The sequence below is a fragment of the Dromiciops gliroides genome, chromosome 2 (assembly GCF_019393635.1).
Source record: "Dromiciops gliroides isolate mDroGli1 chromosome 2, mDroGli1.pri, whole genome shotgun sequence".
Lineage (NCBI taxonomy): Eukaryota > Metazoa > Chordata > Mammalia > Microbiotheria > Microbiotheriidae > Dromiciops > Dromiciops gliroides.
Genome location: NC_057862.1, coordinates 311616499 through 311634279, shown reverse-complemented (window position 1 = coordinate 311634279; position 17781 = coordinate 311616499). Strand labels below are relative to the sequence as shown.

Here is a 17781-nt window from a genome sequence, read left to right as displayed (position 1 = left end):
CTATATCAAGAGTCTTTGTTCTATGAGAAAGAAATGGGTTCGGTTCACAGGCTCCTGGATATTGAACTTGAAGGAATCTTTGTTTTAACTTTTATGACTTTATTAATGATCTCTCTTTTTTTGCTCCCCAAATCTTAATTAATTAATTAATTTAAATAATAAACATTTTTTATTTATAGTTTGGGGTTCCAACTTTAATCCCTCTTTTCTTCCCTTCTCCCTGAGGTGGCAATCATATATGAGGTATACATGTATGATTATGTAAAACATTACCATATTTGTCCTTTTGTACAAGGAAACTTGATTAAAAGAAAAAAATGAAAGAAAGCGAAAAATAGCATGCTTTAGTCTGTTCCAAAAACATCAGTTCTTTCTTTGGAGGTGGATAGTATGCTTCATCATTATTCCTTTGGGATTGTCTCAGATCATTGTATTGCTGAGAATAGTCAAGTCATTCACAGTTCTTCATCAAACAATGTTGCTGTCTCTTTGTATGATGTTCTCTTGATTGAAGGAATCTTAAAGGCCATCTAGTTTGACCCCCTCATTTTACAGAGGGGGAAACTGAGCCCCAGAGTTCTTTTTTTGTGGGGCAATGAGGTTTAAGTGACTTGTCCAGGGTCACACAGCTAGTAAGTATCAAGTGTCTGAGGCCGGATTTGAGCTCAGGTCCTCCTGAATCCACTGCACCACCTAGCTGCCCCCCCCCCCGCCCCCGCAGAGTTCTTAAGTGATTTTTCCAAGGTCACCTAAATAATCGTGGCAGAGCTGGGATCTGAACTCAGGTCCCCTGGCTTCAAACCTGATGTGTTTTCCACCACCCTGAACAAACTCATTAAATTGTAAAAGAGTGATGGAAATGATAGTGAAAGCTCAGTTAAAAAAAAAAAAAAAAGCAAACCCTCTGAGAAAAAGTCAGCCCAGAGGAAAAAGTCTGAAGTGGTGGCAGTAGCACTTAGCCACCTGCCAGAAGCAAAGGGAGCTGGTCTGAAGTGGGGTGGTTGGGACATGAAGCTTGTTCTGTCCTTCTTAGAACTGTACTCTTGGATCAGCTACTGCTACAGGATTTCAAATCTGTTTCCTCTTAGGAACAGAATCTGTTTTCTCCATGGGGGACCCAGACACCAAGGGATGGACAGATCTCTCAGCTCAGTTTCTTGGCCACAGATTTTTACCTCCCCTCCAAGTTATTTCATCATTAAAAAATTAGGCCTTCACCCAGAAAAATAAAATAAAATAAAACAATCAGTCATTTCATGTTGTCTTTGGTTGGCGTTCCCTTGCTCTCTCCCTTTCATTCCCGTAAAGCCCAGCATGTCCTTGCCAACTGTCTAGAGGGAGAGCTGTGAGCAGACCTGTGTGTGGAATACCAACTATATGGCCCCAGAAGTATGAGCATGGCAGTGGAACCAGGAAAAAAGCAAACAATGCAGATGGAAAAGTCGTCTTCATTCAACTTTTCTCGCAGAGTCAAAGGCAGCTGGCAAGCTGATGGGCCTCTAAAAATAGCCAAAGTCCTTAAAAAGAAATGATGTGAAATAAAGAAGCAATTTCTACACTTCCTTTACCGAGGCTCTGCAAAAACGATCCCCCAGAAAGGCTTGGGTCTCTGGGCAGGTAATTATAGAGGCCGGCTTTCTCTGTGCCATTTGGCTCTTCCACCTCCTGGGCCATCTTGACAAAGCCACAACCCTAAGCTCCCCAATCTCCCATTTGTTTCCTGCCTAGCACAGGATGCCATTGCCTTAGCAGGAATGTAGCTCTCTGAGTAGAAGCCTCTGGCCTCCATGGCCCAATTTCAAGACCTGGAATAGGCTCTGACATGTGAAATAGCTTGATGGACTTTAGATTCTTTCTGGGTATCCAGCCGCTTTAAATACAAAACCACACTCCGGGACTGCTAGCTACTCCTCCAGAGGAGCCTGGATACAATCTGTCTGGCAGAAATGTGAGTTTTGTCCTTTATTTCCAAGCTTGGAATGAACACAGGGCCCTTGGAAGAGACGATGTTGATGAGAGGCAACATGGCAACTTAGAGCCAGAGATGACACTAGGGGCAGGCAAGGTGGGCAACTGCCAAGGGTGCAAGTTACAGGAGGTGCCAGGAGGGACATTTTCAGCTCTGGGATTTGTGAGCTTCACAAATGTATGAGTTGTGACTCTTGATGGTCTGATGGGGGTTATTTTTTATAAATGTGTATATTTCCCATTACAGAGAATTCCACTCCCTACTATGTGCAGGTCAATGGTTTGTGATGTCAAGTTGCCGGTCTTATAGAGAAGTTTCAAAGACGCTGTGTTGGGACACTAACACATGGGGTGGGGGTGGGGTTGGCAGGGGAGGACACAGTTTTTAAATCATGTTCAGGGTACATAAATGCCTTGTCTTAGAAAGCTAACAGCTTTCTGTTGGCTCTGTCGAAGTCTGGCTGTGTGGTCTCAGACAAGGCACTTGACCTTTCTCTGCTAGTCATAGAGTAACAGCAAACACAACAACAGCTCACATTTCTGTAAGAGTTTAAGATTTTCCACTCAGTTCAATTCAAAGAGTCCGTATTAGGTGCCTCCTATGTGCAAAGCCCCATGTTCGGTGCTGGGAATACAAAGACCAAACAAAAACCAGTCCTGATCCCAAGGAGGTCAGTTACATTCTTTACATTCTACTGGGAAGATGAACATTGAAGATTTGTAAAGAACTTAAAGAACTCAGAGATCTTCCAGTCCAATACCCTGAATTTACAGATGTGGAGACCAGGGCCCATAGAGAAGTGGGAATCTCTCTCTCTCTCTCTCTCTCTCTCTCTCTCTCTCTCTCTCTCTCTCTCTCTCTCTCTCTCTTGCAATGAGGGTTAAGTGACTTGCCCAGGGTCACATAGCTAGTAAGTGTCAAATGTCTGAATCCAGATTTGAACTCAGGTACTCCTGAATCCAGGGCTGATGCTTTATCCACTGCACCACCTAGCCATTCCATGAGTTCAGTAGTTTAGCAATGGGTAGATTAACAGCAAGAAGTGAGAAATAGGACTGCAAAACCACTAGTACAGTACTGTACAATTAATAACCACTTGATAAATGCTTATTTGTTCTAACTTACTTTGCAAAATTCTATGTGTTGGAACTGGTGGGAAAAAAAGTCATCTGGTTCAACTTCTTCATTTGCAGAAAAAGAAACTAAGACCTTGAGAAAGAGAGTCCCTTGTTCCTGGTCTCAAGGTTAGCTAGTGGCCATGCTAAGCCTAGAACCCTAGTATCCTAGGGCACTGGATTGAAGGGGGAGCCCTCACTCAGTCCCATCAACATATCTTGATCTTAACTCAGATTCTCTCTTAAATAGAGGCTCATTGCTCTAGTATGTCACAAGTCAAGAGGGACCATGATAAAATGGTTCTAATCTAGATTCATGCTGGGTTGGGTCACCTACGGGAAGATATCAGAGCTGGGATCAAATTCCCAGGAAAGACTTTTTAGGCAATGTACCATTCAATCCTCCCCAGAGGAGTTATCTCTGGAAGAGATAATTCAGTTCCTGAGTCTTCAAGGCCCCATATCAAAGAAAACAAGTCTCTCCTGGAAAGTGTCTGACTTGGCTGCAAAATTTGTCAGGCTAGTGGAGAGAATAAAAAGAGCAGGGAGGGCCAATGGGTGACTTCTGCTAGAGGGTCATTCTCTTCCTCTTTCCCCCTTTCCCCATTTTTCATACTGTGTGAATCAAGTCTTGTTTTATGGAAGGTTCCAAAGCAGACCGCCGGTCGAGACATACAGTGTTGGGACAAACCCCAGGCATTCTCAAAGAACTGACACGCAAAGGCTGGTCTTGGAAAAGTAAAAAATGTCTAAGTCAGGGGGAGAGCAGGAAAAAAACCACCACCCCCTCCTATGTTCTGGAAGGTCTGTTGAAATAGATAAAGGAATGTGCTCCCTGGGTTGGTTCTGGAGATTGTAACTTTCATAACAGATTCAAAAGATTCTTTTGGAGGAACATCAGTAAAGGAAGGTAAGAGGGAAGGGGGGGGGGGAAGAAGGGGCTGCCAGAGACACTGCATAATAACGCCATATTCAGCTTAAAGCCCCAGTGATTTAATACATTGGTCTGCAGAAAGGATATTTACATTTGTGATGTGTGCTGATTTTCACGATGGCTGGGAGCCTGTGGGAAGCTCTGGACTGGATTTAAAGTTCAGACAGAAACTGGGGCCCTTGAAACATGCCAAGTCAGGCATCTCTATGTTTTCCCTCTCAGAGGGGAAACTGTTTTTCTCTAAGGCCTTGCTAAGTACTCTTGACATCCAACAGAATGATGCCCTCTGGCTAGAGAGCATGCCAGGAGTGGAAGTGCCCGATGTAAAGAGAACTGACCAACCATAAGAAAAGCAAGAAGGAAAAGGGCAGGATAGTATAGTGGAAAGCATTTTGGCTCTGGAACCAGAAGATCTGGGTTCAAATCATGCCTCTTACACTTATTACCTATGTGTGAGATTGAGCAAGTTATATAACCTCCCTGGCTTCAGTTTTCTCATCTGTAAAATGCAAGGGCAACAGAGTAAATGGTTTCTGAGGTCTCTTCCCAGCTCTAGAGATGGGATCCTATGAAAAAGTAACACGGAAGCTTATATGTGTCTAATTCTTCATTAAGAGTTCTGAGAAGTTAAAGTGCTTGCACAGAGTCTATGCATTCTTCAGTAGACTTCATCAGCACAGCTTGAGCTGGTTGGCAGCATGGATGGCACCATTTCATCAACCTCATCTGTCTGTGAGCTGTTTAGTGCTCTTATAGCCTTTGTATCCTTGACATCTATAGCCTAGCTTCACCAGTCCAATAAAGGTGGACAAGGGATTTTCCTCCCCTTACCTTCTTTTCTGCACACAGTGCACATTCAGGAAAAATGACTACCTATGACGAGAGAAAGATCTATCATTGTGGCCTAGGAATGAGAATAGAAAGATCCCAGGGTACCTATTTTTTTAGGTTTTCTGAAAAGCCAACAGGATGCAATAATGATACAGCTAAAAGAGTCCTTTCTCTGGACCCAGGACTCCAGAGGACTTTGGTTCAAATTCTGCCTCAGAGGTTTATTGGTGGTTTTAACCATGGCAATTTTATTGCGCTGAGTCTTGGTCTTCCTCATCTGTAAAATGGGAATAGGGTGGCTAGGTGGCAGTGGATAGAGTGATAGATTCATCTTCCTGTGTTCAAATCTGACCTCAAACATTTACTAGTTTCGTGACACTGTGCAAGTCACTTAGCCCTGTTTGCCTCAGTTTCCTCATCTGTAAAATGAGCTGGAGAAGGAAATGGCAAACCACTCTAGTCTTATTACCAAGGAACCCCCAAATATGGTCACAAAGAATCAAATAAAACTAAACAACAACAACAACAACAAAATGGGAATGATGTATACTACTTACCTCATAGGATTATTATGAGGAAAATGCCTTTGCAAGCCTCAATGGAAAATATAAATACGTGAGTTATTATCTCAAGTATCCTATCTTTAATAGCTTATAGAGCTTCTGAGCAGATGGTAGAAGAGCATCATTATACATTCTCCAAACAATTCATCATCACTGAGAACATTTTATATTCCATATGTTACTCTACTAGACTGTAATCATCTTGAGGGCAGGGACCATTTCCTCTTCTTGGTCTTTGTGTCTCCAGCACTGATTTTCAGACATGTCTATATGTCAAGGGTGTTGTTGATATATATCACTGAGGAAGACTACAACACATCTATTGTATATGAGAGTAATCTGAGGCTTATGGGGGGTTAAGTGACATGCCCAGAGTCACATAGCTAGTAAGTGTCCGAGAAGATTTTGAACCCAAGTCTTCCTGGCTCCAGGTTCAGCTTTTGATCCACTCTTTCTCTCTTACCATGCAAACAAAAGGTGGTTAATAACTGTTGAACAATTTTGATTTGCTTATCAGTAACAGCCAACTGTTTCCCAACTCATTCCAACATGAGTCAGTTGTACAATTTGAGAAAAGCTGTAGAGAGAACATGAATCTTTTAGCAGATAACATTTCAGCCCACAGAGCAGAACTGTATAGCTTTTGGTGGCATGGCCCCAGCTCATGCCAGATAACTAGAGCCACATCCCTACCTTCAAGCCTGATGCAAGGAGATGAGGGTGGAGTAAGACCAGAGAGAGGAACACACTGTCTCTGTCTATTCAGGCAAACTTCCCTTCACTGGAGGGTGTGAGTGATTCTTTGCCAGCCTGACACTTCCTGGCAGAGGTAACAAAATCTGGAATTCCTTTGGGTTTTTTAGCCTTAGCCAAAATCAAGCAGCCCTACAAAACTCAATCCACAGAATCATAGAACCTTAGAATAACAGGCTTGGAAGGGATCTCAAAGGCCATATGATCCAATCCCAGAGTTGAAAGGGACCTCAGAAACTGTTTAATCCAACCCGTCTCCATACCACTCTATAACATGCCTGAAAAGCAGTCCTCTCTCTCCTCACCTCCAGTCCCAAATCATCAATTGCTCATTGGATCATTTTACTGGATACCCCACAGACATATCAAACAGAGCTCATTATCTATCCCCAAAACCTCTTCCTTACTTCCCTATTTCTTTTCTTTTTTTTTTTGTGAGGCAGGGTCACACAGCTGGTATCAAGTATCTGAGGCTAGATTTGAACTCAGGTCCTCCTGACTCTAGGGTCTGTGCTCTATCCACTGTGCTACCTAGTTGCCCCCTTACTTTGCTATTTCTGCTAAAGGTACCACCATTCTTCTAGTAAACAAGGTTTACCTCCTTGGCTATATATATGTACATATATAAGATTGTTATATATATTAAACTTTAATGTATATCACACATATGTGATGTTATGTTATTATGTCATAGTATTATTCTTAATATCATCATATCACATCATAAAATAACATTATATCATTCTTGTCTTTTCACTTTCCCTAAGCACCCCCTTTCCCCATATCTGTCAGCTGCCAAATCTTGCAGATTCTATCTTTTTAACATCTCCGCATCCCCCTTCTCTCCACTTACATGGCCACCATCCTATTTCAAGTGCTCATCACCTCTCATCTAGATTATTGCAATAGCCTCTTAACTGGTTACTTTTCCTCAAGTTTATCTCCTCTCCAATTTATCAATCTTACAGCTGACAAAGAGATATTCACTGCTCTATCTTGCATTTCTGCTCCAAAAAGCTGTCGTGGCTCCAGGATCAGATACCAATTCTTCAGGCATATAATGACCTTCACAACTTGATTCTAGTGTACCTTCCTTTAAATTAAAAAAAATTATGAGCTTAACAATTACCAACAAACCCAAACATTACAATATACAACTGGAACTTGCCTCCTCCCCAAGAGAGATGGGGGAAGGACAGTTGTATAATCCTTATGAAGGGAGGATGTGACTCCTGAATATCAGAAAGAAAATGCTGAACTCTATGTTGTGTACCTGGGTAAGGAACTTACAGAGTTGGTTCCAGGTACTCTTGGGAAGAGATATGTGACTAGAAGTCACTCCAGGGAGAAGAAGGAGACTTTGGAAGCTGCAGACGTGTAGGGGAAGTCAGCTATTCAACATGTTCCCACTTCCCAGTTTGCCTCCCTGGATACTTCCCAAAAAGGGCCCTCTCTCTTGATTTAAGCTGAGATCTTGTTTTCAGCTGTAAAGCTTGTTCAGTGTAACATATTATTTGGTGTATTCTAATCTGCATAACTTCTCTGATTTCTGTTTGCTTTTTAAACTTGGATGAATGAGTTCTGAACTAGTCTTCTGTTTTATACATAACCCTTAGGACATGATTAAGGTTCCTCGGTCAAACGATCTGCTTGTCAAGGTCATTCCAGCTCATCAAAGGACATTTCACACTTAATTTAAAATATTTAATCAATGGGTTTACTGAGCCTTGTTCTCATCTCATTAAGGTGTCAGGGCATCTTATCACTTACTTTAAGTAAGGAATGGGGTAGCTGGATTGATTTATTTAATAAACCCCAGCCTTAGATGAAGAACAAAGAAAGAATTTTATGTGAAATGATGAACTTCTATTATATACATTTTTCTTTTTATAAGTGTGTATTAAATTTAGCAAAGTAGTAATAAATTACTGTTTATGTCCCCTCTGAACTTTTCCCCCACTTTCTTTTATATATTTTTTGAATGTTTTGTTGATATTCTTTTTATTTCTCCATTACTCCCTCCTAACTCTCCCCTGTCCCCCAATAAAAAGCTTTCCCTTGTAACAAATAAGTGTAGTCAAATAAAACACATCAACACATTGGCCACATCTGAAAATTTATATCTCTTTATGCACCAATAGTCCATAACCAGTCTGCCAAGAAACAAAGAAGAATAATGCTTCATCATCAGTCTTCTGAATTGGAGTTAGGAAATATTTTAAGTTGTTTTCCTTTACATTGTTGTGGTCATTATATAAATTAGAGGTAACTAGGTGGCCCAGAGGTTAAACTTCTAAACCTGGAGTAAGGAAGACCTGAGTTCAACTTTGACCTCAGACATTTATTAGCTGGTTGACCCCCAGCAAGCCACTTGACCTCTTCCTGCCTCAATTTTTTCATCTGGAACAAAAAGTAGTGCTAGAAATATTTTTATTCATATGAGCTTTTCCCCATCTTTGACTTCTTTGGAATATATTTAGGTCTAATTTTCTAGGTTTATTGCATATTACTTGTCTTTGCACACTTTATGTTCTGGCCAAAATGGCCGACTTGTGGTCACATGGCTAGTAAGTTTTAGAGATGGGATATGAATCATTTGTCTCCTGACCTAATACCACACAGGGTCTTTGTCAGATTGATCTTTGTATGCTTCAGTCCCAACCTTGAGCCTTGAACTTAATAAGTCCTTATTAAATTTTTTTTCTAATCTGTGTCCATCTATTAAAAGTCTGGTAGCATGGTTTCAGGATCCCCTACAACAAAGTTGTTGAAGGGTGTCCTAGCCCATTTTTTATACTCATTAAAGATTCATTTGAACTGCTGACACTTGTCCACTGCCAAGACCAGTATTGTACTCATATCATCCTATTAAATGTTCTCTAAAGAGCAGTTTCCAAAGCAGGATTCTGAGAAGAGAATTTATTTCCTCTCTTTTTATAGTATCACCTCATACACCTTGTGATGGCTCTTGATGTGACACAGGCTGACACTTTGCAAGATCCTTCTTTCCCCAGCCTAGATATACCGGTTGGGCAAATTTCAACTGTCACTCTACAAAATGCATCACATTTTCTACATTCTGCTCCTTAGAAACTCATATTCTTCCATCCTGGCTTCCAAACTGGACAAAGCATGCTAGCACATGGAATATGCTGAGCAAATATCATTTGATTTTGACCCAACTACTAATGAGTATGAAGTAGAAAGAGATGAAAGTAGATTCTCTTATGTCACCATGGGTTTGCCCTCTAGCCTCTTGGCTTCTGGTTCCACATTTGTAAAAACAAGAGTTACACTCATTTTTTTTTTTTGGCAGGGCAATGAGGGTTAAGTGACTTGCCCAGGGTCACACAGCTAGTTAAGTGTCAAGTGTCTGAGGTTGGATTTGAACTCAGGTCCTCCTGAATCTAAGGCCAGTGCTTTTTATCCACTGTGCCACCTAGCTGTCCCCACTTATTTTTATTAAGAGAGAATTAGTTCATTATGGTCAAACATGATGAAGCTGAAAAGTACTCTCTTAAAATCAGATTTATTTCTTTTGAAACTAATTATTTAAGCACCCTTAAATTTCTACAGAGTGGACTCTACCATGACAGATGATGTCATTTTATGTTTACGTGGCACTTTTCTCAGTGTTTTAACCCATATCATCTCATTATGTGGTCTTAACAATAGCCCTATCCAGTAGTTAAGGCAGGTATTATTATCATTTTTATAGGTGAGGAAAGTAATATGCACAAAGGTCAAGAGTGGCTCTGCTCTCTTTCCCCCCACCTCTCCCTTTACTAACTATATGATCTTGGGCCAACCTTGTGGACCTGAGTTTTTCATCTGTGAAGTGAGGGGCTTGGAAGAGATGATCTCTGAGGTTCCTTTTAGGTCTAAAATTCTGTGAATTGACAACTAGCCTTTTTGTTGTTGTAGTTTAGTCATTTAGTATTTCATTCATGTCCGACTCTCCATGACCCTATTTGGGGTTTTCTTGGCAGAAATATTGGAGTGGTTTGCCATTTCCTTCTCCTGCTCAGTTTACAGATGAGGACACTGAGACAAACAGTGTTAAGTGACTTGTCCAGGGTCACATAGCCTTTATTAAGCAACTATTATGGTCCAGGAACTGTGCTAAACACTGAGATGACAAAGGTGCAAATGAAAGAGGCCTTGAGTTCAAGGGACTTGCATTCTAATGTGGGAGAAAACTCATATGTGTATGTGTGTATATGTATATACATGTATATATACATACATACACATATACATACATATATACACACATACATACATATATATATGTGTATGTATGTATGTATGTAAATGTATGGTGGAGCCAGAATTCCCAATTCCCATAATTTGCAAGAATTTCAATTATGTTTGCTTCCAGTTCAATGTTAGATTCTTACTAAATATGTTCTTGGGCAGATGTGTGCTCATATACATGTGTATATAAGTAGGTGACCTTCCAGAGTCCAAATGACACAGCACTGTGTATGAATTTGGCAGTTAATAATGTTTGTTGAATTATAATGAATGTCAAAAGGTGTAGGCTTTTGTAGAACTATGTATGCTAAGAAGACTTTAGCTGGTCTCATTTTGGTGTGGCCAATAAGTTAAAAAAGAAATCCACTGGCTTGTAAAAAATTTAACCAGTCCATTAAGTGCTACTTCTTGCTGCAACTATTTAACTACTAGGCTTATTGCAGATAGTAAATGTTTCATATCATTATACATTATACATGGACTTCCTTTCAAGCTTGGATGCCCACAAAAAGGCAAAGGTAACAGTAACAAGTGACAGATTAATAGGAGGTTGTTTGGTTTCTTTTAAGAAATGAACCAAAGTCAGATACAGGATGACAGAGATGTGAAGGCATCACCTGTTAACCTGTTACTAGAAGAATTTGAACTGATTTTATGGCTCTCCTAATGGAGATAGTAGGCCTTCTGCTTTATATTGTTGTTTAGTCAATTTCAGTTGCTTCTGATTCTTTGTGAATCCATTTGGGGTTTTCTTGGCAAAGATCCTGGGGTGTTTTGCCATTTCCTTCTCTAGCTCATTTTACAGATGAGGAAACTGAGGCAAACAGGGTTAAGTGACTTGCCCAATGTCACACAGCTAGCAAGTGTCTGAAGTCAGATTTGAACTCAGGAAGAGGGGTCTTCCTCACTCCAGACCCAGCACTGTATCCACTGAGGCACCGAGCTGCATAAGGATTTAATAAATTTAGGTGGTTCTTGATTTTTTGGTATGCTCTTTAAACATATCCCCTAAAATGAGCTCAAGGTTCACCTCTTATATGACATCTTTCTGGTCCATTCTGTTGTTAGTACTCTAATGATCTTGAATCTACTTTGTATTGAATTTGTTTTTATGTATTTCTGTACATGTTGTTACCACCCTCCAGCCCTAGTAGAGTGTAAACTCCTTGAGGGCAGGGACTGTTTCATTTTTTTTGTCTTTGTATCCTCGGCATATTGTACAGTACCCAACACATAGTAAATGCTTATTAATTGCTTGTTGAATTGAATCATGGGATAGAACTTTGGCCTACTGATTAAAATATAGGTAAACCATAAGGCAGAAACCTAAGAAATAACTGCTCTTTAATCCTTGGGGCTTCCTTATAACATTAAAAAAGGAATTAGTTTTATATACAGAGTGTCCCCAAAGTCTTACTGCACTTCTAAGTTCTAGTAGCCTACAAATGCACTAAGACTTTAGGGATACTCTTTAATTTAACTAACATACAATGTCTGCCCCTGCACCCCCACACCCCCAGGGTCTACCAGACTCTTTGCTACTTTCTTCCTGAATCTTCATTTTCAGTAAACTTTGGTTGATGACAGGAATCAAATTATAGCTCTGAAGGGAAATGCCTTCTGTAAACACAGTGGTGTCTGAATAATAGCTATGAAGGACTCCAAAAATGCTACTCTCTTCACCCTGGAAAAGATTCTTTGTACCTGAGGCCTGTAAAGCGTTCAATCATCATGGTAGGGCCTGGGAACCTGTTATAGCCTGTTGCTATGTTTAGAACTAAATCAAACCTATTAGCTTTATTCTGACCACTGGTGGGAGGGAAGGCAGGTAGCGCTGTTTGATTTGGAGCACCACAATAGGAAAGCTATTGATAAACTGAAGAAAATCTGGAGGATGATCAGAATAGTGAGAAGGGCATTGAGTCAGTCAAAAAGCCAGTAAGCACTAAATGCCACTATGTGCCAGGTGGTACAGCAGATAGAGTGTCAAGCCTGGTTTCAGGAAGACTCACCTTTCTGAGTTCAAATCTGGCCTCAGACACTTACTAGTTATATGACCCTGAGCAAGTCACTTAACCCAGTTTGCCTCAGTTTCCTCATCTGTAAAATGAGCTGGAGAAGGAAATGGCAAAAAAACCTCCAGTATCTCTGACAAGAAAACTCCATATGGGGTCTGGGAGAGTTGGACACAACTGAAAAACAACTAAACAGGAACAACAATGTGCCAGGCACTGGGCTAAGCGCTGGGGATACCAAGAAAGGCAAAAGACAGTCCCTGCCCTCAAGGAACTCATGGTCTAATGGGGGAGACATTGTGAAAACAACTGTTATTGGTTATTCACTTGGAAGCAGACCAATGACATCACAGGGTGATTTGACTCATGGGTGAATTGGATTTAAGTGAGGCAGAGTCACACAAAGTCAATAGACTCATTCTCTTTTCCAGAGTCATCTAAGTCCAGTGGTAAGACAAAAGTCGAGACAACTGGCAACGGCCCAGGATGCAGTGGATGACTGTAGCACCTTTGATGTTTGACCAAGCTCTAAGCACTCCACAATGCCTGCTTCAGCTGCCTTCATGGTTGTTCAAACTAATTGTTCTCATCTTTTCATTCTGCTGGGGGAAGTCTTTGCATCCTTGAGTTAGATACTCCCCTAAGTCAAAGACAGATTTGTCATCTGTCACCCTCAGGCTGGTTTAGCCCTTGTGCTGAGATGGTTTTAAAGGGGTGTGACCTCTGTTTATGCTATACTATAGCTTCTTGGAGTCACAAGTGAAAGTTGGGTAAAGGTGGACACCAAAGGTGGATGAGCAGTGAAAAAGATAAACCCGGGATAAATGGGAGTTAATCAATATAGGAAAGGCACTAGCATTAAGAGGGATCAGGAAAGGCTGCCCATAGAAGATGAAATTTTGGTTGTGACTTGAAGGAAGCCAGGGAGTCCATGTGATATGAGGATCAGCTGAAGCAACTGAAGAAGTTTAGCCTAGGGAATCGAAGACTCAGGGGAGGAATGTGATGATTTTGTTCAACTGCTGGCAAGGCAATCATGTGAGAGAAACATTAGACTTGTTCTGAGGGCAGAACTAGAAGCAATGAGTGAAGGCTACAAAGAGGCAAATTTTAGCTTGATAGAAAGGAAAGCCTTAGCAATTGCAGCTATCTCAAAGTGGAATAGGCAACCTCAGAAGGGTGTGAATTCCCCTTCTGTGAAGGGCTTCAATCCCAAGCTAGATGACTACTTGTCAGGTGTGTTGCAATGAGGATACTTTTTTGGTTTGGGGTATATTGGGTGATCAAGGAGAACTAGCACCTCTGGTGTGAGGGCTTGATGAGCTCTTTTCAGGGCTACTCATCTACCTTTGGTGTCCACCTCTCACCCAGCTCTCACCAGTGACTCCAAGAAGCTGTAGCATGCACTGTGGCCACATCCTGGTAAAACCATCTTGGCAGATGGGTTAAACCAGGTTGAGGGTAACTGATGGACATCAAACCCATTGGTGAGATAGGGGGATGTCTACCCCAAGCATGTGAAGATTTTCCCTGGGCAGAATGGGTAGATGAGAACAACTTGTTCCAAGGGCAATGAAGGGGGTTGAAGCAGGCACAAAGCTATCTTAGAGCTTGGTCAGACATCAAAGATGCCATGAGCATCCACTGTATCCTGGGTCATGGCCAGTCATCTAGATTTTTTTCTTGCAACTGGACTTTGATGACTCTGGAAGAGAGAGTCTGATGACTTTGTATAACTTTGCCTCACTCAAATCCAATCCATTCAGGAGTCAAGACATCAGCCCCTGATGTCATTGGTCCTCTTCAAAAACAAAGGACAAACAACAACGACAATAAAAACTTTTTTGGTTTATGGATGGGACTAGATGTTTATGGCAGTCCATTCCAAATCTGCAGTTCTGTGATTCTGTGAAAGAAATAAAGAAGAGAAAGAAAGAAAAAGATCAGAGAAAGGACAGTGAATAAGGAGAGCAATCCTGATAGCTAGCATTGCTAAAGGCCTCTGTGATATTGAGTAAGACGCTTAACCTTTATTTTGCTTCACTAGTCCTGTCTGTATGGTAGAATGAATCCACAATCTTGGTGACAGTGCTGTAGAAACATCGATAGGGGTTTGTTTTGATTTTTTTTTAAGGTAGGCACTAAATTAGAGGTGTTCTTCATAATGAAATAGCTCGATCAATCAACAAGCATTTACTTAACACACATATCTTGTGCCTGGAACTGTGCTAAGGGTGGAGAATACAAAAATAAATATGGAATGTTTCCTATTTCTTGGGAGAATTCATTCTATCAGTGCTCAGTCCCTTTTACAGAACATTGATCTGTTTTGTTTTGTTTTTTTTAAAATCCTGACCTAATACTCTTTGGTGCTGAATTCTTCCTGACCCCGAAGACCTGAAACTGGGATGTGTGTCCTTCCTGTCTTAACCCTTTCTTCTTTCCAGTCATTTAAGAGGTTATAAAAGGGCTCACTGTTGTGGTTTCCCTCCCCAGTCACTGAGGGTAGACCAGACTGCCCCCAAAGCCAAAATGACTTCCTGTATCTCTGCTTGCAGACTCAAAGCCTCAAAGGCCATCTGTGCTATCTGTTCCCTGATGCTGTTACAATTCCTAGTCAAAACAGTGTGAGGGTGGAGGGAGAAAGCCTCAGCCCCGGCCTCACTGGCTTCTGTGGCTTTCAACCAGCCCCCCTGGTGTTATTTTAGTGCCATTTTGGTGTTTAATTTGAGGATGTGTGTGGATCAGAAGGAGGGAACCTTAACATTTTTTTTTCTTTGGCCAAATGATTAAATTTGAAGCTTAAAAAAGGATGCCTCTTGTGCCAAACCTGTGTCCAATTGGGATCTGTGAGATGCACTGAAAATCCCTCCCACGTTGAGGACTGTCTATCCTTAAAGAGCCCCGTCCTCAGTCACCACTTGCCACCTGGTATCTCTGATAACCATGGGCATCACCTTGGCAATCTCCTGTAGAGACCTTTCCAGGAAGGCTGCACCCCCTGAGTCCCTCTGATGCCCTTTAAAAGTACAAGTGTCACCTTCTTTGCTGCTGTGCTAACTATGAGCCTGTTGGATTTCTTTCAGTCTTGAAGGGGCCTGTAAAAGCCAAACAGCTGAGGCATGGCCGAAGGGGAGATCACAACCTTCACAGCCCTGACCGAAAGATTTAACCTGCCACTGGGGAATTACAAGAAGCCCAAGCTTCTCTACTGTAGCAATGGGGGCCACTTTTTGAGGATCCTTCCTGATGGCAAAGTGGATGGGACAAGGGACAGAAATGACCAACACAGTAAGCACTTCTATAATGTACTCTTATGGTTCTCTTCCTTGCCCTCTTATTTTCCCCTAACTTTCCACCAATAAGGCTGAAAGAAGGATTTGACTTTCCTTTTCTGTCCTTTCCATTCTTTTCCTTTCCCTTTCTTCCTTTTCCTTATAGGATTAAGATGATTGGATGATAGAGTGAGAGTTTGAAGGGACCTTAGAGACCAGTTAGTCCAACCTCTTTATTTGTATATGAGGAAACAAAAGCCCAGAGAAGTTGTGACTTGCCCAAGGTCACACAACTCATATGTAGCAGTGTTGGGATTTGAATCCAAATCTTCTAACTCCAAATCCAGTGCACTTTCCACCTGTACCAAGCTCTTATTAAATATTTTAATGGGAACCTAACACTGAACATGCAAACTTACTAAATAACAATTTTCATTTAAATTAAATTTTTTCAAAACAAAGTATCATAAGATTTTTTTTTAGTCCATCTTACTAAGTTTCTCTCAGGATTTTTTGTCCTATTATTCTCATTCACATTTCCTCATGTGATTCTGGTTAGTGAAGATATTATTCTTTATGTAGTTATTTTTTAAAATACTGGAAGCAACCTAAAATAATACCCAAAATGTCCAATAATGGGGAAATGGTTATATGGACTGTGGCATTTTAATGTAATAGATTGTAATGTCATTAGCCAATAAATATAAGGAAGACAGAGAAATCTGGAAAGACTTTTCTGGAAATAATGTAAAACTTGACATTCTTTTCTGGTTGAGAAGGTGGAGAATCCAGGCCAGAGTGAAATGTCTCCCTAGCTCAATGCCTTGTCCCAAGGTTCTGTAACTAACGAAAGATCCAACCTTAGATTCCAGCCCACATTCTACGACTGTAACATGAGAAGCCAGATGGGACAGGGAAGGTAACTCCTGCATGCATACATAGGCTTCATTTCAAGGAAGTATGGTTGTCCAGGCTATGCTTACACTGGGTTTGATTTGTGAAATCCCAGTTTATAACCCTAGCCTTACACATAATAAATTACACAGCTTTACTTCTACGCATCATGCAGATGTGGCTGTGGTCACCAAGAGCGTTAAAGTACTTCTCCAGACCTGTAGTAACTGGAGAACAGTAACAATTCCCGCCAATTCCCTGTAATAGCTCTGCTAGGAACTTGCCCCCGAGTTCTATCTCTTAGACAGTATTGATAAATGAATGTATGGCTTTGGGAAAGGGACTCATTTCCTCCTATCTATCTATCTATCTATCTATCTATCTATCTATCTATCTATCTATCTATCTATCTATCTATCTATTTTTTTTGTTGTGGTTTAGTTGTTCAGTCATGTCCAACTCTTTGTGATACTGTGGACCATATCACATCAATACTATCTATGGGGTTTTCTTGGCTAGGATACTGGAGTAGTTTGACATTTTCTTCTCAAACAGAGGTTAAGTGACTTGCCTAGGGTCACACAGCTAGTAAGTGTCTGAGGCTGGATTTGAACTCAGATCATCCTGACTCTAGCCCCACCACTCTATCTACTGAGTCATCTAGCTGCCTCTATCTATCTATCTATCTATCTATCTATCTATCTATCTATCTATCTATCTATCTATCTATCTATCTATCATCTATCTATCTCTATTATCTCTATCTGTATCTATCCATCTATTATCTATCATTTATCAGTATACATACTCATATACGTATGTGTGCATGTGTGTATATATACATTCCTTTTATTGACTTGTATGGTTGACATCAGATATTCATTTCAACTGTAATAAATTAACTAATGGTCTCTATGACTTGGTTATTTTTAGCAGCAGCATGGTATAGGGAACAGAGCTTTGAAGTTTGGGTCAGGAAGACTCAGGTTCAAATACCACCCCCCTCCAATCTGATACCTCAAATTTGCCTCTATACTTTCTGTTTGATCATGGGCATGTTCCTTAACTTGTTTGAGTCTTAGACAACTTTCCTAGCAAGACTTACATGCTAATATATAGGCAGAGTGGTAATCTTCCTTAGTGCATATATAACTTCCTATATTGCTGAAATCACA

General features: G+C 40.8%; 1 protein-coding gene across 4 annotated transcripts in view; it reads left to right on the top strand.

Annotated features, from left to right (window-relative positions):
- FGF1 (fibroblast growth factor 1) overlaps positions 1-17781 on the top strand; it is a 146753-nt gene that overhangs the window by 85331 nt on the left and 43641 nt on the right. For 3 of the 4 annotated variants that reach the window (XM_043987340.1, XM_043987341.1, XM_043987339.1), the window contains one exon: positions 15524-15728. In XM_043987340.1, coding sequence (XP_043843275.1) covers positions 15560-15728 — 169 coding nt within the window. In that variant the 5' untranslated portion in view covers positions 15524-15559. Of the gene's footprint in view, positions 1-1831; positions 1949-15523; positions 15729-17781 lie in introns of those variants that run through there. The other variant, XM_043987342.1, reaches the window with a different exon arrangement.